The sequence below is a fragment of the Pezoporus flaviventris genome, unplaced genomic scaffold (assembly GCF_033815535.1).
Source record: "Pezoporus flaviventris isolate CSIRO_AGI_PZ_B2104156 unplaced genomic scaffold, CSIRO_AGI_Pfla_v1 ptg000078l, whole genome shotgun sequence".
Lineage (NCBI taxonomy): Eukaryota > Metazoa > Chordata > Aves > Psittaciformes > Psittacidae > Pezoporus > Pezoporus flaviventris.
In genome coordinates, this window is record NW_026892626.1 from 13285609 (window position 1) to 13306124 (window position 20516).

At 39.8% G+C, this 20516-nt stretch overlaps 1 protein-coding gene across 3 annotated transcripts in view; it reads right to left on the reverse strand.

The window, feature by feature from the left end:
- The window catches only part of PRKAR1B (protein kinase cAMP-dependent type I regulatory subunit beta), a 101376-nt gene that overhangs the window by 21493 nt on the left and 59367 nt on the right, over positions 1 to 20516 (reverse strand). For all 3 annotated transcript variants that reach the window (XM_061473629.1, XM_061473628.1, XM_061473627.1), the window contains exons 5-8: positions 19012 to 19073; positions 18243 to 18289; positions 9560 to 9718; positions 651 to 711 (exon numbers count right to left, since the gene is read on the reverse strand). In XM_061473629.1, the coding sequence (XP_061329613.1) occupies positions 651 to 711; positions 9560 to 9718; positions 18243 to 18289; positions 19012 to 19073 (329 nt within the window). The remainder of the gene's footprint in view (positions 1 to 650; positions 712 to 9559; positions 9719 to 18242; positions 18290 to 19011; positions 19074 to 20516) is intronic.

Here is a 20516-nt window from a genome sequence, read left to right on the forward strand (position 1 = left end):
TTTCCTACTGAAGGCCATCAAGAACATGTCCAAATTTCGTGGCTATCACATTAATCAAAGGGAAACAAAATCCAAGCCCAAGAAGCTAAACAGATGTTTTAAGAATGTGAGACAGGGGCTGTAAAATACGAAGAAGGAAAAAAAAAAAAGCAGTCCATTTTGATTTGTAAGGTTACTCTGTTCAGTGCACACAAACACAGTATTCTTGCAGGAAAAACAGCTTACCTGTCACCTGGGAGGATGTAACTAGACTTTATGACAAATTCATATCTCTGCACTGCTTTCTCCTCCATCCATATGATCTTTACTGCAACAGCAGCTACCAAAAGGTTACCAGTGCATGCCTGCTCCCATATTTAAGGAAAGGTCTGTCCTTCAAACACATAGAATCACAGAAACAGACAGGCTGGAAAAGACCTTTAAGATCATCAAGTCCAACCGTTACTCCAGGACATGTTCAGTGTCTATTAGAGAACAAGAAAAACAAGTTCTAAAAAGGACCCTTTACACTTTTATTCCCTCTGAAACGATGCAACCACGAGACCTTCTGTTTGACCACCATTGTTTTCATCGTGCAATCAAAGACCAAAATTCATTCTGCCAACATGTATAACACAGGAACTAACAGGCAAGTCCAAAGGGCAACTGACCCAAAATGGAGACCTTGCTCAGGAATTCTTCATACATCTTCCGCTTTCTCAGTGTGCTGCCCTGTTATTAAAAGAGAGAGAAAAAGGAGGTAGAATTACACAAAGTATTTTTGTGATTTCTTCCTACAGCTGCTCTTTTTTTTCCCTCCCTTTCCAAATCTAAAGCATAGCCAGTATAAACAGCCTAAGGCAAATGTTTCCCCATAAAATGTCTGGGCAAGTTGAATTGCTGATAAGCAAAGACAGAAGGAATCAAATTCAATGCTGGTGTAATTTCACTGTCTTCACTGGTGTTACTGGACACCGTGGATTTTAACTGTATCCATTATTTACAGGCACTCATTTTAAAGCTAGAGCTTCATCAATTAACTGTTTAGCTAATTCAATATGTATCCTGTTGCCAGTGAGGCCCTGCTAGAAGGGAATTATGATGACAAAGTAGGATAAAACTTAAAATGTCCCCCTCACGGGTCCCATTCTTTTAGGTTAAAACCTCTTTAATGCTAAGAGCCTTTATCTGTAAGCCTGGTTTATATTCTGAATAGTGTTACATGTATTGTAACTGTCGAGCAACCTATTCATAGTATTATTTTAACAAGATTTAAGCATTTTGGAGCAGACAATCCATCAGTGTATATGCAGCTACCAGTACAGTCATTCCCGCTCTACTAAGATTTTATTGTGTGATAAATTACTGAGATACCTTCTGCTTACATAGTGTTTGAGCACCATAGACAGAAACCCTAAGTAGCCATTCCAGCATGCATTTTTGAAGGCTATCCAGGTATTAATAAATACTAAGCAGTTTTACCAACATAAAAATAATTCATCCTTAGCTCCTTCTGCAGTGACACAAATGACTTGAAGACAAAACCTTCCCAGGTACCAAAGAGGAACTCCAGAGTTTTCCTTGGTACCATGCAGTTTATTCCACACTGTTACACGACAGCCCGCATAGTTTCTCCCCGGGTAGAGTCCCTATGGATGCTGAAGGCTGCCTGGTGCCTGCTAGTCAGATCTACAAGGGAGGAGTACAGCACAAAGATGATACATTCATCTTCTGAAGAAAGGGGAAATAAAGATTGCATTTGCTCTTAGCCTGGGCAGAAAAGACTATGTTTGACAGAAGCAAATGTCTACCATAGAAAGAGACACTTCACTATTCCTCCTCCACTTGAGCACTGTAGGTGCTGGAAAGCAGACACAGGAAGTGGGGATAGAGGAAGGAAAAGAAGAAATATTTCACTCTCCACTGTGAAAGCATACAGAAATACTCTCAGTATGAAAATGGGAAAGACTGGTGTATTCAAGTGCAATGCTGTAACTAAGAATTAGACATCATCCCTCTTCCTACACACACACTGTGCAGGTGCAACTTGATCCAACGACCACCAAAGCAAAGTGAATCTTTCCAACAATATCAACAGGCTTTGCTCCAGCTTCTGACTTCAGCACCAACAGAAGCTGCTGGATGCTCTCTTCTGGAACAACTCCTCCTTGCATTCCTCTCCTGGGGCCATCCCTGCTCTGAAACAGCAACAGCACCTTCGAGAGCTGCCACTCTTTCCAAGTATCTCTGCATCAGCAGCAGCAGCACTCACTACCAAGGTCTCCTCCTCAACACCCCATTCATAATTTCCGACCCTGGTGATGACAGTTCTCCCCTCAGTGATAGCATCGGTAACCCTTCTCTGACCTCTCTGTCTGACAAACCTGGTTCTCAACCTCAGGAGCCTCGAAAAGCATTTGAAGTGCCAGAAATAAAAAAACACCCAAGAAGTTCAAACGGAGGAGGCTGTGCAAACCACGCCAGATCCTGACAGCTTGCTGCAAGACAGAGCATGGAAAACCGGACACTGTGCAGTTGTTGCTTTCCTCCCTGCAATCAAGTGGAAACGAGACCAGCAAAATTGACAGCTGTGGAAAACCAGACCGGTGGTTTAGTTTGATGGGCTGGGGCAGCCAAGGACAGATGTGGAAAATGCTTTTTAAATGACTTGCGGATACAGATGAATTTTAAGAAGCAGTAATCAGTAGCCGTAAGTGACACCTGACCACAACTCTGAGTATTTAGAGATGCAGACAAGACCCAGGAAGGCAGGAACTGCAGGCATTCTGCCTGGCCCAGAGAGCAAAAGCCCATCACTCCTACAGGAAAACGGTTGTTACATCTTGGCTAAACTAAGCTAGGGCATGGGTACAGAATCCACCATGACAAGTGCAAAAGCAAAACTGAAGTGGAAAGAATTAATTACATATGCTGTTATCATTTCTTTTCTATCGCGATAGTAGAACCTCAGTGGGACTCCACTTAATGCACAGCTACACTGTCATGTCTCAGAACGATACCACAAAGGTAAGGGAGAACAAGAGCCTAGGAAAGAACTAGTGGTTGAGGCTTAGGAGTTGCATTTCACATCACATGTACTGAAACCCAAGGTGACCCAACTGATGGCTCATGACTCAACCTGCAGGATGGCTCCATCCAACCCTCCATCTCTCCTGAAGGACGGAGACAACAGCCTCCAGGGCAGCATGAGCCACCTGACAGCAGAGCTTCACCTATGGGTGCCCAGGCAGGCACAGAAACTTTCTCTTCATTTTCAGAGCAGACAAGGCTGGATCCCAATAGCACAACCATATCCCAATTTCTCTTCCAGAAAGTAGCAGCTTGGCTCACTCTCATGAACACTGTTTTCACTTCAGTGTGTTTTCCTACTAAAGCTTTCACAAGCAGAATAAGAGGAAGAGATTTTGAGAGAACACTAATGTAAGCTAAAAACAACACCGCAGAACTCTTATAAACAACCAAAGCATGTGCTTATTTCCTTGGTATTAATCATTTTTTCCTCCCCATGAAATAAAGGGAGAACATGCCTAATTCCCACCTTCCTTGGTCAGCCTAATATTCCCCTTTCATCCCTTCCCATAGGCATAATGTCACCTCTCACTCCTGATTTCTTTTTTATACTTGCATTATTTGGTCTAGTTGCTTTACCCAACTTGTGAGGCCACAGGCAGGAAAACCATCATAATCTCTACTCCTACCTTTCAAGTCACTTCTGCAGAACTGTCAACCAACATGTGTCCTGGGACATGTGCTAAGTCTGTTTTCTTGCAATATTTTCATGGATCTTCTAGAAGCAACAACAAATCAGACAGTAACAATATCTGCAGAATAGGAGATAGTATGAAAGCTTGCCAGAACAGGAAAATACAAGAAACAATTTGGAGACATTAAAAATGGGAGTAGAAAGTAACAGAATGAGCTTCCACTTGGAAAATACAGCTAAGAAATGCAAAGGAAAAGAAAAATCCAAAGCACAGATGTTTGATGAAAGGAAGAAGACTGGAAAGTTGTAAACCTGAAGGAGAGTTAAAGACAGTAGATGAGAGCTCGTTTGCAGCATTAGACTGCAACAAGAATACAGCCAAGGCTATTTTGGTCATACACTCAGACATTATCTAGGAATGAAGTTCAGAGGCTTCATCTCCATGGCTCGGATGTCATGGTGCCTGACATGCTACACTCTGTTTTGGTACCTCTTCTCCAGAAAGGTATTCCTAAACCAAAGCCTAAAAAATGCTAAAACACTTGGCGAGGGCTGATAAGGAAGGAGCAAAACAAATTCAGCCTGTAGATGTTAGCTCAACAGTAGGATCATAGGTATGGTATCTGCATAGCTGGCATGCACTGTTGCAAGGGTTTTAAGTAGACAGCGATAATCATCTACAGATAGATGACAGAAGGAGAAGGCAATTTGGTACAGCATAACTTGACATAACTCAAAGTAATAAGAGAAAATTAAGAAAATCTAATTTAAGTTCAATATGAAAGATATTTTCCCTATGTAGGAATTATTCTCTTGCAGAAGAGTTTCCCAAGGGAAGCAGTAGAACTCTTACTGCTTGAGCCAGATAAAAACAATAGTAAATGTACATGAATAATTCTGCACTGGCAGGGTTCTTGATGGCATGTTTTAAAAAGTCTTTATTAATTCTGCTTTTTCTAACCTATTAATATCTTATTTCAATAGTCGCTGCTTCTCCCTCTCCCCCTGTTCCTTTGTTCACTTTCTCCCTGGTTCTGAGCTGTCATGCACAAGCTCATCTTCTTAAAGACAGTGGTTCCGCTAACTAGGAAGACTCGTTAATATTCTAAGTTGCAGTGCTCCTCCCTGAAACAGTCCCAAGGAGAAACGAGATCACTTGCATTTGCCAAATCCACACAGAAGAGAGCTCAAACCCAGTTTTAGGGACGCTTAAAAACGTAGCAAGCCCTAGGCTTAGCTTAAGCAATACACAGCCTAGGAAAAATGAATGCCCCACAGATTATAACAGGTCTTGCTGAATAGGACTGTTGCCTTTTTTTTCCAGCTGCCCCTTCTTCACTTTCCCTGATTTCTTTCAGTTTTTCTTCTCATTCCTCCAGTCAAGTCTCTATGTTACTCCCTTCTGCCTGCCTCTTTGCTTTGCACCTCCAGCACTCTTTATGTCTTCTTTCTTGCTTCAATTTTACAGGTGGAATTGACCAGGTCCTTCCTAAAAACCCCCACCTTCTCTAAGAAGCCAAATGGCTACCAAAAGGCAAAGCATGGCTTTAGTTTCAAATAAAAAAGTTCTCCTGGCAGGAGGTGCCGGAATGGGCTCCTGAAGTGCTCCAGCCCATTTAATCCCTGCATAAACCTGATATTGAATGATGCTTTAGGTGTATATTCTTACAGGCGCATGAAAGAGTCACCATGCATACTGGCCATGAGAACAAAATTGCCAAGATCCTGGTGCTGTATCACACAGAAGTTGGATGGATTGCAGGCTTCGGATTGGCTTTATGTTTTGGCCACCATGCAACCTACATGCAACATGAAGTCCTTCTGACTTTACTTTATTTGAATAGAAAAAGGCACTTGTTAAAGAAATTGTTCTCAGGTTCAAAGTTGTGAAAAGATGATAAAACAAAGCCAAAATAGCATAAAGAAAATGAGGCATGACATTAGGAACTAACTGACTAACTTGATTTGTCATGACTTACATCCAAATATAACTCATTTCTGCGAAGAAGTTTACCAAATAGGCAAAAAGTATTGTATCCCATACAACTCTGATCTCAGAGCCAGGTATCCTGGACCATGGGAACTAGAGGATAGTTAAATCATTCTGAATCAAGCCTTCTTAAAGAAGAAATTAAAAGAAATTAATACTTCAAATTTCCTCAGTCTGGGAACTGAATTGTCAGGGGGTTCAATCTGATGTTGGGATACAGACATTTACTGCTCTGGTATTTGTGGTATTTGCTATATTTAGAATACAAATATTGTAATACCCTGTGATGTTCCCCACTCCATGATGCTCTTGAATCCCAACTGCAAAGAAGAGAGCAGTAACATTTCACCAACTGAATTACATGAGAATCCTATGGCAAAAATTCCTTTGCCTCTCTCCCAGAGGAATGTAAGTAAATAAATATAGAATATATACATAAGTGTGTGTGTGTGCACAGAGAACATACACATACAGAAATCTGCAACAGAGTGAAAAGCATGCAGCTCAGAACAGATAACTGAATGAAATAAATGGAACACACAGATGGACAGATAATTTGTGAATGTGCTTGGGAAGGGAACGTGTTCGAGTGGGTTTTTGCAATCCATCTAGTACAATGAATTTCATGGTATAATAATTTGTCAAGGACTCCAGAGAAAGCCAAGCCATTTCACTGCAAATCCTGACAAAAGAAACTATTCCAACATTTACAATCATCACAGCTGCTAAAACAAACTTGAATGTAACCTTCAAGCCATCAGGGTACCTAAGCTCTGACAATGAAATATAAAGAAATATATCTGTTTTAACAAACTTCCTTTGGGACAAACCAAATAATAAATGGATGACAAGTGTAACTAAAAGCCAGCAGGAACTTTTTGCATCAGGCTTTGTCCATCCACAAAAAAGAAGACAAACTCCCAACCTCCTGGGATGCATTTTATTCATACCATAAACCAGTCAGGATCAATGGGACATGTATGTGGGGAAAATGGCACTTAAGCAGACATGAAACTAGAAATTACTAAATGCAAAGTAAAGAAGCAAAACAGAGGCTGCAAGGAGAAATGAGGTAGAGAGTCAAGTGGCTCACAACAGGATAAAATCTTTTTGGCAAGAGTGAATCTGAAGGTATGATTTGCAAATAAATATTTACAATGTGAATAAAATTTCAACACCAGACTGACAAAAACATGGGGCTGGTCATGGCCGGGAAGGAATGTAGATGAAAGAAAAAAACATCTTGGGTTATGGAGGGGCTTTATCTCACTACAGAAAAGAAAACAACAACCCATATCTTTGGAAGAAAGAAGTCACTGATCCCCTGGACAAAAGTATTTGCAAGCAGAAAATGAAAAAGAAAACCTCACTCACTGATTTTAAAACCATCTTAAATGATGTATCTCAAAAGATACCTTAAACATTAATCTCTTATTTAAAGGCAGAACCTTTCTACATCCAGAATATCTAGCAGCTTTCTAGAAGCATAAGCTTAGTGGCTAAATGTCAGGAAACCATGTTTCTGTGACTTAAAAGGCAGCTACGACTACATCTTGAAACTGAGTACAGCAAAACCAGCCATGTAATGGTGGAGTTAGCTTCAAGTATGAAATGCAGCCACTGAAACATGATGTAATTAATTCTTAGGCTTGAGGAAATGTGCAGAGAGACACTGTAACCTGCCCTCACATGAATGCACAAAGACAGGTGTCCCATTTCACCTACAGCAAAGAAATCATCCACACTGCGCCTACAAATATATGAAAAGATGACACAATTCATGGAGTCTGGATAGGTAAATTGCATTTAGTGTGGATAGCACTTAAAATTAGACATCTTCTATACCTGAAGCAATTAATTCACTATACCACCTGAAATATTTCCTAAGTATGAAGAATGCTACAATTACACTGTCCGGGTATCTAATGTAATGCAACAGACCACCAATTTTTAATGACCTCAACTGTAAAAAAACACAAGGGGGAGAGAAAACACCTCCATGTAACGTTAAAGCTCTCATCAACTGCAGGAACTCAGCTTGCTAGGTAAGATACAGCAGTCACTGGTTCAGAGAATATGTAATTCATTTGAAAAGCACTTAGCACTACACTAGAATGAAACAGAAGTATATCCATAACTTTTAAGTTGTATGCATAGCTAAAGCTAGCAGTAAAAAAAGTGTCTTTTCCACTTGGGACTTCAAGTCCTTTTAGTAAAATACTGTCTCTGCATCAAATATTCATCTTCTGAAGGCTGCTATCAGATGGTAATGGACACATGACCAAACCTGAAAGCTCCCAGCATTGCATGATGTTAGGTGCCACTATTTCCATCAACGCTTAAAACTGAAATTACCTCTAGGCTATGATGACTGTGAATCTGTCCTTCAATTCTTTAGTAGCAAGGTTACAGGCAGCTGTAAAAAGCTATGCTTAAAAAAACAAGGAGTATGTGTCTTGCCCCAACATTTATGGCTCCTACATTCCTTCTCTTTTATACCTTGGGTTTCTTCCTTGCAGCATGCAGGTTCATTCATCAGACTAGTTATTACTGACACCCCTCCGCTGCATCTGTGCAGGACATGGGACAAATAAGCTGAGTGTGTCACTCTGTTTAAGAAATACCTTGCAGAAAGGTCTCAGTTACTACTGCCTGCTTCCCTGCACTGGGAAGCATTCAAAACTATTCATCCTGCTTATCCACAAGAGAGAAGACAGTACACTTTGGTGTATTTTGTCTTGGAGCAATCAACCTGAAAATTTTGGGATGGAGTAAAATCAATCCAGCTTACTCTCCTACATGTCAGTGTGATGTTCATTTATGTGATACAGAACTCAACCTATGAAATAAAGAGTGAAAACCAGCAATGCTTCATACAAACATCCAGCAATCACACAGCATAAAGATCACTCTTACACTCTATTGCTTAAGAACTAATCATTTAAGTGTAAAATCTACTCAATTCTCCTGCTATTTATGTTATCCATGATATGCACTAGAAATACAAATGATTTCAAAATGCACAATCCTTTATCTTTCTCAGAGCAGTGTAATTTCCTTCAGATCAGAATGAAACAATGCAGCTTTTGGAGACAAGTCCTATTGAGAAAGAAGATTTACACAAGAGTTATGTCTATTAACTACCAAAATGAAAGGAATATTTTATGAAGAAGGAAGACATGCACATGGACATTGGAAGCAAACTCATTAAAAAGGTTATGATGTTTCTAAAGTTAATTATCTGATGAAGTTTCCATTATAAACTAACGACTCAAGAAACAAAAACAAATCCATAACCTAGTGCACACCCCAGGTGCCCAGGTCTGTTGAGCTTTGCTGCAGAGATGAGGGAGTTCGAAAGGAGCAGAGCAATGAATCATTAGCAGCTACCATCCTACAGTACGTGTGGTGTGTACTGGCTAATGTAAAGACCAAGACTTTTTTGTATGAGAGATGGATCTACCTTGTATTGCCTGCCTTGAAGAGTGTAATACAAGTTCAGACAAAGACTTCAAAGGCAAGGGGTAGGGCTGAAAAACATTTTGAGGTTCATGATAAGGAGAAGATCTGCATAGCCTCAGTAGGTAACAGAGGCCTCCTGACATTTTCATTCATATATAGTAGTTACACATAATGTTATTCAACTGCATTTCTGACTCAGCATCTTTCTGCTGAATCTTGTCCCCTTTCCCTTCAGTTCACTTAATTTAGTTACCAATGTTATTGTCATGTCCTCTCTCTTTTATGCAGGAACACACACTATACAACCTTCTATCATCAATGTACTCTGAACACAGAAGTGCTGGTGCTACAAAAGAAAGTAAAAAATACAAACTCTATAAACAAGACTTTCTCCATAAACTTACCATTAAAATGCGTCTGTAGCTGTCTCTGTCGATGCCCCAGAGCTTGAGATCTGTCTTGGCCTTGACGGTGGCAGCCCGGGGTGTTCCATAGATCAATGCCAGCTCCCCGAAGCTGCCTCCTTCTCCGATGCTGGTGACCCACTCTCCGTTGACATAAACCTACCATGGCACAAGACAAGTTTGGGGACTTGCAGTTTTCCTCCTACTGCCAGTTACCTAAAAAGCAATTAGTAATTTCCTTTCTAATCGTCAATGCTGGAGACACAGAAGGAAAACAAGAGGGTAATAGTTTCCACAGTTAGTCCCCAAAGAGGGCAACAACCCGCTTTGTGGACAGAATTTCAAGTTGTCTTGCTTCAGTACAATGACTGCATTTACTCTCTCAGTTTTCAGCTCCCATGGTTAACTGGCATCGTGTTTTCCCTCTTGTGCTCAAGGCTCAGACAGTCAGCATGCAGAACTGTCACAACTTTGGCTTTTTATTAACACTGTCAAACTTGAAAGGAAGGAGATTTGTTGATCTATGTAATGAGGTTTGCTGAAAAGCACCATGGCCACAAAATATAAAACAGTGAAAACAGGGAAACATCTTTTGAAAAGGAACACTTTTGTCTTCCCTAAGCTCCCAATAATAATCTAAATATAATGATTGAGATCTCTTTCTACCTTAGTGAAAACTATGAAGTGCTTTGGACTTGAAAAGCTATATATAGAATTACCCTCTGTCTTTTAACATCAGCTCTACAGAACTTATGAAGCAGTATCTGACCCACAGCCTATATAGGTAACTAGGTAACATACCCTCTCAAAACACGCTCCGGATCAATACCACTATCACTATTTTTCCTGGATGATGTCTAACTTGAGAAGAATTCCTACACTTCAGCGATATTTAATACCTTCACTGGAGAAAGGGGGACTCATGAAGGTGCCTGCCACTGGGCTGCGTCTTCCTCACTATTCATGGACTGTACAGCTCATGAGCCATAATAGTGTATTTGAAGACTGATATGGATTGTGTATTCTGCAGTTTGCTTGTAGGCTTGCTGCTGTAAACCTACACAATAAACCCTCTTCATTCTGTTAATGTGTCTGTGAGTCTAGAGGGTAGGAAGAGCTGTGTGCATTTACCCAGTGCAGAATACATCCCAATCTGTTACAGACTGATAACAGTAGAAACCAACCAGAATGATTTTCATTTGTCTGGAAGCTCTGAGAAGCAAATACTGTGAAGAAAATACACAAGTATTCTTATCCTAAGCAGAAACCCGTTAACAATTACTGAGTAACAGACTAGCATGTCTTAATACATGAATTAGAGCTGTGCTCAAGCTGGGCATGAGAAAAGACAGTGACCAAACTAAATGAATTGGGGTCAAAATTCAACAAACTGTCAGTATTAATTTTACTTCTATCTTCATTTTATGATGAAAAGGTGTTTTACAAACTACAGCTGGAATCAATCCCAATTTATCTTAGCAATTTTCAGTTAAGATCTGATCCAGCTTCTACTGAGGTCAATGAAATGCTGCCTCAGTAGGAGATGAATGAGGCCACGGAGCAGTTCAGCCAATCAAGAGACCTCTTGGGTATCAGCTGAAAAGAAGCAATATTAGCATCACTGCTGAACTCCAGGCAGTGCTGTGGCTCTTGGTGTTCCTGGAGCATCTGGGGATCAAAAGGCTAAAATTAAGGGTAAAAATAATCCCAAACAGGCAGGTGGTAGCAGACTGCCAAGAAGGAGCTAAAGCCACGAAAGCTATAGTTTCATTTCTTCACCACAACAGAACGAATGCCACATTGGAGGATACCACACAGGAGAATAACAACAGCGTTTCCTTTCAAACTTTCACACTCACCACAGAAAGAAAATCTCACAGAACACTGAATCTACTTTTGATTCTCCTCATGATGAAAAAAATGAAAGCAAAAAAAAGAACTTTTAAAAAAAGCCAGGCAAACCCAAGCACTTTCCTGGTGAAAAAAGCAAGTAATACTGGACCTATTTCTGTGAGACAAGCAGGAGAAATGGATGAATAAAATCTGGATTCTGAAAGGCTTGTAATATAGTGACAATGTATGAAACATTTAAAACTCAGCTAATCCATTGAAAAAATTGTCCAGATGCCTATCTGAAAGTCGGGATAGTCCCTTTCTGTAGGGATTTTGCCGGTGGGACTATGGGTTTGCTACAGTACAGTAATTCCTGTCTTCAGGGGGTGATGTGGAAAATCTAGTAATTCAGATGAGTTTTGGACCACATCCATGTCAACTGACATTGCATCCTTGACTCTTTTTCAGCACACCAAAAATACATGTATTTCTATATGCTCTTTTCTTGAAAAGCACAGGTTTTCATATTGCAGAAGGGTCTGAATTAGAAGTGGGAAGTAAAGTTATTCCAACATGTATTTTTTTAAGCAATATAGTGACATTTCTTTTAAAGCTGTATTCATGATAAGACTGCAGCCCAGAAAGGGTCATTATGCTGGTAAAACTCAAGGTAGAGCAAGTGAAGGATGGACATTTACTTTGCATGGTCATTACAGAGAGAGGCTCCCACTAAACTGCTCTAAGACTTCTCTAATTTTGCTGTCGTACTTGACTAGACTCTCCCAACCATGTTTGACATCTCTCCTGTAAACAGTTTATGCAAACGGCCATTCCTCCACCCTAAGGGTGTCAGGTTTAAAGGACTCAGAGGTGAAACCAAATCACTGATCTGACAGTCTCTGTGCCCAGCATTCACTCCCCCAATAAAAATGCCATTTCCAATATCAATCTCCGAAAGAGAAAAACATCTTGAGAGCAAGTGTTGCTTTCTAAGGGCAAAACCATTGCACTTCATTCTCTGAAAAGGCCTAAGTCAACTTTTGTCTTCATTATGAAGTTAAAGTATATTGATGGCACATTAAGAAGCCATTTTGCCCTTTAACAGAGTTCAGCTCCACTATGAATCCCTTTAAAATAGGTTTTAAAAAAAGAAGTAGAAAGGAAAGTAGCTCTGTTTGTAAGGTGTGGGAAGTAAAGCTATTTTAGGCTCAGAACAGCTTATGAAAGCCAATGTTATATGGCAGCAGCTCAGATGATCTCCTTCTTTATCCTAGAAAATGCTGGGCTGAGGTTTTGGCTCAGGCAGTTTTAGGCATTTGTGAACTCTCAGAAAGTGGCAAGTACATAAGTGAACTATTCCTAATTGTTACTTAACCTGCTGATCACAGCTCCGTAAGAGCTGGCACCTTCTTCTTTTGTGCAGCTGAAGAGGAATGTAGAACTGGAGGTGCCCAAATATGACCAAGCCATCAGGACTGCCTTCTTTCCACAGATCAAAAGTACTTCAGCTTTCTAGTGTTTTCTAGCATGCAGTTATGAGCTCTGCAGTTTTGGCAGGCCTGAAAATCACACAACTTGGTTCATTTCATTATTTTGAGGGGAGGCAAATGGGAAAAGTCTCCTGTGAACGTCAACAGTTCCTTTCTTCATGGGCTGTGATATACATAGGCACTAACCAGGAGAGAAAATGCAATGAATCACACAATGCTCAATGCAGCAAGAATGCCTCTTGGCCTCACTCATCTTGGTGTTGTCTAAAGAAGCAGAAAGTAACCTTACCAGGAGCAGTAATATATCCACTTTACTTTGAAGGTATGATATGGTATGATCTATCTCTGAGCTTGACTGGAGTGAATTTACCTTTAATTTTGTATTGCCGATTTCAAGTTAACTTTAAGCTTTTGGGCTTGTTTGTGGTTTTTTTTGCTGCCACTTTGTGATCTATGTGGACAATCTAATTTGTTCCAGGCATGGCAACTTTCAGATCTTAAATTCCCCCCCTTGGATCTGTTTGTAATAATTTGTGCTTTGTGTCTTGTCAAGCCTTAATATTTGTTACCCAAAAATGACGATGAGGTTTATTCATTCTTGGAAATATAAGCAAGCCTGAGACATGAAGGGTATTTATATGTGGGTAGTTTTCTCAAATAAAGCCAGTGCTTTATTTGTAGTATGAATTTGCTTTTCTTAAATATAAATATATGAACTTGGAAACTGCCTTGAGAATCCTTGAAAATTCAAGCTGAAAACCTCCAAACTTTAAAACGTTCTGTTTCAAATTTCAAAAAGCATCCTTCTGAAATCAGAAAGATCATTAATGCTGGGAGAATTTAAACCAAAAGCAATCTATGAAATCTAACCATACGGTATACCTACTTTTAAAATACAACAGTATTCTCACATAAACCACAATTTAATTTTCATCTTTGTATATACAAATTGGATAGTCTGTATGTATGAATAAAGGCTTCAAGAAGATTTGACCTACACTCAAAAGATAATCGTATCAATCATCCACAATATTCAAGTACAGATTCACATACAGATTTATACAGTGAATACAGAATGTACTTAGAGAAAATACTGAAAAGTTTTCATATTGATTTTCACCATACTAGAGTTTGGATGCTGTTGTTTTACAAGAAGAAAACCTGAGAATGACTGTAGAGAAAGTTGCTGTGACATTAAATGGAATGGGAAGTTGTTGAGTCTAAAAAAACCCTACATCTGTTTTAAAAGGGTAGTTGACGGTGCTTTTTAAAGTAAAAAATGTGAGGTTATAAGATTAAAATAATAAACAGGAAGTCATTTTTATATTTAGAAATATGGATTAGAGATTTTTGCCAGACATACTTTAGCAGGTACTTTCAACATCTTTACTGGAAACTATAATTTAAGCTCTGCCAGCTACTTTTTGGCATACATTCATATTTGTCTGAGCAGAAAAGCCTTCAGTAGACAACTGACCTCTAAGACTTCAAACCTCATGCCATCATCTACCTAGTATAAACTTCACCCATCTGCAGGGACAGGTCACAGGTTAACAATCCTCATCAGCCCTGAAGTGCTAATGACAAAAAGAGACTGACTGACAACGCTGTAATATCCTTTCCCATCCAATGCCAGCTTTGGTCAAAGTACACCTGGTTTGTAATATACAGCAAGAGAGGGAAAATGCCAGGTTCTCCAAGACCTACCTCTTACGGATTTCTGTATCTTTCTTTTACATATGAAAATTTGTGCCCTTCTCCCCTTGTCCACAGTCTTCTTGACTGTTCATAGTAACACCAAGAAGAAAACTTACAGATACTTTATTCTATGCTAATGAGGCTTATTTACACCCTAAGAAAGCGTTGAGGATAATGTAATATATTTAAAAATGTTTTATTGTACTCTAATTTGACTCAGATTATTTTTAAGGGAAAACATTAAAATGCCCTTACTTACTCTTCGGGGTGCCTATGCCAAAACTCTAACAGTAAATTACTTCTAAATGTTGCAATTTTTTAAACTCAAAACACTAAACACTGATTTTATTATTCTGGCTTCATTGATTATTTTCTGTTTGGTTTTGGTTACTTGATTATGTTTGATTTTTTTCAGTTTTGCCATGACTTTATTCCAGCGGTTGGGAATTTTATAGTGGCAACATCCTTTACGTGCATCTTTGCATGTATATTGGAGACCCAGGTGCTTATCAGTCATGATGTGTTCAGAGTACACATTTGCCCCTTGAATCCACCAGTCCTGGAATACCTACCACTTCTGTGGAAATCAGGTAAATGATGAAGGCAGATAACCTGGCCAGCGGTTAACAGTCTCCATGCATATGCCAACACTAGCTGAAGTAGGCAGAAAATGGCTTGAGGCTTTAAGTCCCAGGGTCAATTGTCTACTTTCCAAGTTGCTTTTTTTTCTTGAGGAAGGGTGGAAGCATGCCAAAAAAGTATCTGGCAAGGCTTAAATGAACTGTAACTTGCTTACTAGCGGTCTGGATTTTCTTCAGACAATAAGGATTTTAGCACTGCTGTCCAGAAAATGGAAGACCTCTTTTCTTGGGAGCACTAGATACAGTGTAGTGGTGCACACCCATGGGGACTGAGAGCTGCTGCCTTACACAGGAGCAAGTTATCCTGCATTAACTGCCCTGGCGCAGAATATACTCTGTGGGGGGAAAATGGGCTCTCCTCACTGTAGCTTCCCAGCAAAGGCAGTTAATGTAAGTAACTTCTGTAGCTACCTGGGTGTAGCTGCAACTTGGTCCTGGGTGAGCAGACATTTCTTGTGCCTTCCACAATATCCTGCAAAGGAATTCAGCATGTGTTTTGGCTGAAGATGTGGGAAAACCTTAGGAAGAAGAGAGCACCTAGCTGAGGAGATGCCCAGAAGAGTGGTAAGGTGCAGCAGGATGAAGAAAGTGGGATGCTGAAGTGGAACAGCATGAGAGCTGGTCCCTTACGTAAGAGTTTTGCAAAACTTAGAGGGTCAGGAGCTTTGCTTGGCCCTGGAATAAGCTCAGTCCGAATGACATCTCTTAAGCCTTGTTAGGATGTATTTGTCATGTCAGAAAACTCTCTATATGTGTGCTTGAGAAGTGTCAGGATGATGTTATTTTACATCTGTCCATTTTAATCTGTCCTAGCAGCTATAAGATGATTTTAGCAATTAGGGGAGCATGGATTGAGAATGCTTATGAAAAATACACAACGAAACCCAGTTATTTCATTCACTCCTTAGGAAATCTGCTGTTGTAAGTCTTAAAGACAAGGCAGAAAAACTGTGTATCTTATATATAAATGACTGGAGGACTGCAAACTACTTGGAATACAAAAAACCCAAAACCTTCTGTCTTCAACTCTAATAAATTAAAACAAAGCTGTGCACTATGCTTTTTGCCTAGCAAAAAAGTGAGTCCCACTGAAATCATCAGAATTGCTCATGTGCTTAAAGGAGGACTGGCGCTTTGCTTGGTCTGGGATAGTATTTTCAAAAACATCTACACAGCTTAAGAGCCAACATGGAATGGCAATGCAGTGACTCTGAGGCCATTTAGTTTTTCAAATTTTATGCCAGATCCTACCTCAGAAGCTTCACAGATCCCTGAATTGTTCTGGGAAATAGAAGAGTATTCTGCAAAAGACTTTCATGAACTCAAAAAAAAAACATCAGTAAAAATTATCTGTCTCTTCTTGGGCCATTTATGGTCAAGATTATTTAAGAAAGGATTTCAACTTCCCATAAAACCATGAAGAACCTCTGAAATACAACTAACATGATGCAGTAAAGGGGTTTCTGAGTAGATGCCATGGTATACCTGGGAAGAGAACTATGATACCACCTTACCGACAGAAAGCACAGTAACTAAAAAAGTCCTTTTCAACATTTGACAAGCCATGACCACCTTGGCCGTTAGTGGCAACCACCAGTTACGGAAAATGCACAGACCACCTTGCGCAATGGTTTTACAAGCAGAACCAAGCTGAAGAGGCCACAGACACTTATTTGCTGCATTTTGTCACTGCTTTGCAAGAGCAATATGTGCATATGGAAGATTATATTTTTTGCAATTAATTACAAGTGTTTTGCAGACTGCTTTCTAATGTCATCCAGTCCCCCACTATGCCAAAGCCAAATGATGAAGAAAGCTTTGCTAAAGGTTTTGAGGGAGTACAAACTAATTTTAAAGAGGATTAATCTGTAACTTCAACGTATGTTTGTGGGTCTGATTCAAAGGCAGTGAACTCATTAAGCTCAGTATCAGACCCTAACCAATTATTTAAAAACTAAATTTTAGCACTGTTCTATAAATATTGCTCTTTTATTTTCTGGCCCTGTGGATGTGGCAATGTTTGCTATTGAGAGGTATGCCCGATAGGAACAGTGAGTCAGACGGATTTCCTGAGGAGCAACTTCCAGAGGCAGAGGCAGCATGTGAGGTTTCTCAATTCCCAACAATACCAATTAGATGGTCTCCTGACACAGACTGCTAAAAATAAAGTAACTGTATGCCTCCTGCCCAGATTTAAAATAAATTACCTTCTTCTTTAAATTTGCCCAACAAAACTCATCTGGGCATTTGAAGAGCAATGTTGCTAATAAACAAGCCTGCCCTATCCTGTGGATACGTTAAGATGTGTGCCAAAAATTCAGTCAAATTAGGAACTTGCAGCAAAAGTGCAAAAGGCTGAGTTTCACATGGGATAAAAATGATAAGAGGCGAATAGATTTTTTGGGAGGCTGATTCTGAAAGAAGATTCTTTTCAAAGACATGCTGATTAAACCACTGCATACTCCTGTAAACATTTTGTGGTCTAACAGATCACTTTACACTTACAATAATCCTTGCTTTATTAATATACTGCATTGTTCATATATTTGGACCTAATTTTAAAAGCAAATGGAGGTTTATAAGATGAAACTCGCTGCCTGAGGCTGTATCTCAATTTGGGAAAAAAACAAACAACATATGAGCTAAGCTAACTGATTAAAGAAAATATTTTCCTTATGGTTGATCTGAACCCTCGGGTGCATTCCAGCATGGTGGCCTTCTCTGCCAAAGACTGCACACCTCCAGGTGTGGTTAGGGTTCTGAAGATGTCATTTGCTTGGGTTTGATACCATATTTTCCTGCTTGGAATGGACAAATAAGCTAGGATGTAAAACATGCCAATTATAAAATTACGCACAAATGACTTAACAAAAGCAAAGTAATGAAATCAATCCTGTGAAATCTATTTCAAGAAGAAAGGAGACAGAACCACAGCACATAGCTAGACCAAGCTGTGTTCCAAAGCATACAATTTTATTCTGAACCTTCAAAATAAATACTACACTGTAAGAGTTCACTTACATCCACCTCGCCTTGGTCAATCACATAGAAGTTGTCTCCTTCATCACCTGGAAGCAGAATACAGAAGGTGATTGTTTCCTGAAGGCCTGCTAAACTATTCAATAATTTTCCGTCTCCACATTTAATCCTGCACATATTTGCACAGGTTTGTATACCAGATTACTTATAGAGAGAAACATCCTTTCCTATTTACCTTCACGTATAAAAACATCACTACAATTTCTTCCTATTAGTATCTTTCAATTGCATTAATTTATCTCTCTCGATTGATTCAACACTTCATTCAGTGTAAACACACAAGAGGCTTTAATATAGCCTGAGGGTAATGAAGTCCTCCACAACATGCTGCAGGCATGCAGGTAAGTTGCCAAGTGCGATAACTACTATACAGCAAAATGAGGTGTTGAATATTCCCAACAACCCTAAAATATTTTCTAATTACTGTCAGCTAGCCTGTGCCACCCTGATTCATTCTGAGCTGTGGTTTATTTCCTGACTTTCTTTAGTTAAGGAATGAACATTTTAATTTGAAGTGCTATTTCTCTACATTTAATTGTAGCAGAGACCTACCAGTGTGGTTTTGTAGGAGACCTCTGCACATGTAGCAAAAGACCTGCATCCATGAACTACTGATATAGCTGCACACTTGGATGCTTTCAGAATATGGTTATTCTTCCCATTAAGCAAAGAGGGTGAAATGTCAAATGGAGAGATGTGAATTGTACAACCTTAGCAAACATATAAGGAAAGAAATGAGAGGAAGGATTACCCTGTTGTATGACTGTTTCTCCTGCGATGTGTGTGACGGGGAACATGGCATCAAATATGTCACTGGGAAAAAAAAGAAACATTTATTAATAAATCAGACGTACTTCTTATCTAGCCAGTAGACCTTCATTGTTTCATTTAGCATTCAGTAACAGATTTTGCAGAAATAGAAAAGGGAAATGTTAGTTGCAACTGGAAAATGAGCCCCTGCTTGGCAATAAATCAGAATAACTAGTTAGGCACAAGCTGTGGTTTAAAACTAAGCGAGACCATGATTCAGTGCATTCTATTTTGAAAGAACTCCTGAATTATATGCATATAGGCCACTTCTTATAGCACTACACAAACTAGCCAGCAACTCCTGAATTATATGCATATAGGCTACTTCTTATAGAACTACACAAACTAGCCAGCCTGAATATTTTACTGTCCAAGCAGACAGATTTCAGGTTTGCAGCTGCAATCGGTATGTGTCACAGCAGTAATTGCTAGATGCCTAAACGGGAGCTCTCCTCTTTTGAACATCTGGCTTCGCATTTACAAGGAAAACCTGTTGCACAATACAGAGCACTTCTGGAAAGGTAGATGGCTCTAAATTAATGTAGCATAAGAGCTGGCAAGAGATTGTACTCGCAGTGCAGAAGAGGCCAAACTCTGAAAATCTTAGTGAGTTACTTGTGAGAAGGGAATCTGACCAATGCTACAGAAACACCGAAGCTGCAGAAGAGCCTTGTGCTCATTAATCATTGCTGAATTACACACCTTACTGTGGTCTCCAGCATACTGTCACATATCCTTAAAAGGCCAGAGCAGTAAGGACGGGAACACACCCTGCACCAACACTTTGGGCACGCTGCCCAAATCCAGTCCTTTGTTTATTGAGGGAGACAGCAGGCTCCGTGGAGCCCGGGCTTCCTTTCCCCACATCAGATTTGGGGGAACTTATTTTCAGAAGCATGAACAGCACTGAGACGGGTGCTCCCCACCTCTCTTCCCCTTCCTATGCATCACTCTCAAGGGCTAAAGGAAATAGCTCCCCAACACAAACAAAAGGCAGCAAGGAGGGATTGTTAACTAGTCTCTTCCCTGACCTGTTGTAGGAACGGTCCATCCAGGGACCACCAATGACAGCAACTAGGTGAAACACTTCAGCCTAGAATGAAGCAAAGTACTCATAACCACCATGAAGCCCAATTTACATCAAAATAGCCAGATGATCAGCAAACAAACCCATGCTACATTTCAATGCCTTATATGGGAAATGCATATTGCAAAATCCCATTATTAGCTTATTTCCTGTTCAACTGTTCCAGAATTTATTCAGGCTCAGTTCTAGGAAATGTTTCACTCTGAAGTTCAAATTGGTCATGTCTTCCGTCTTCAGCAACCAGAATGATTCTGCTGAATATTGCAGCTTTGCATCAGCACCACTCGTAGGAGAACAAGGAGATTTCAAACCAAGCACTTCCCACTCCTGCACAGTACCTGCAAGGGATGCTTAGCCTG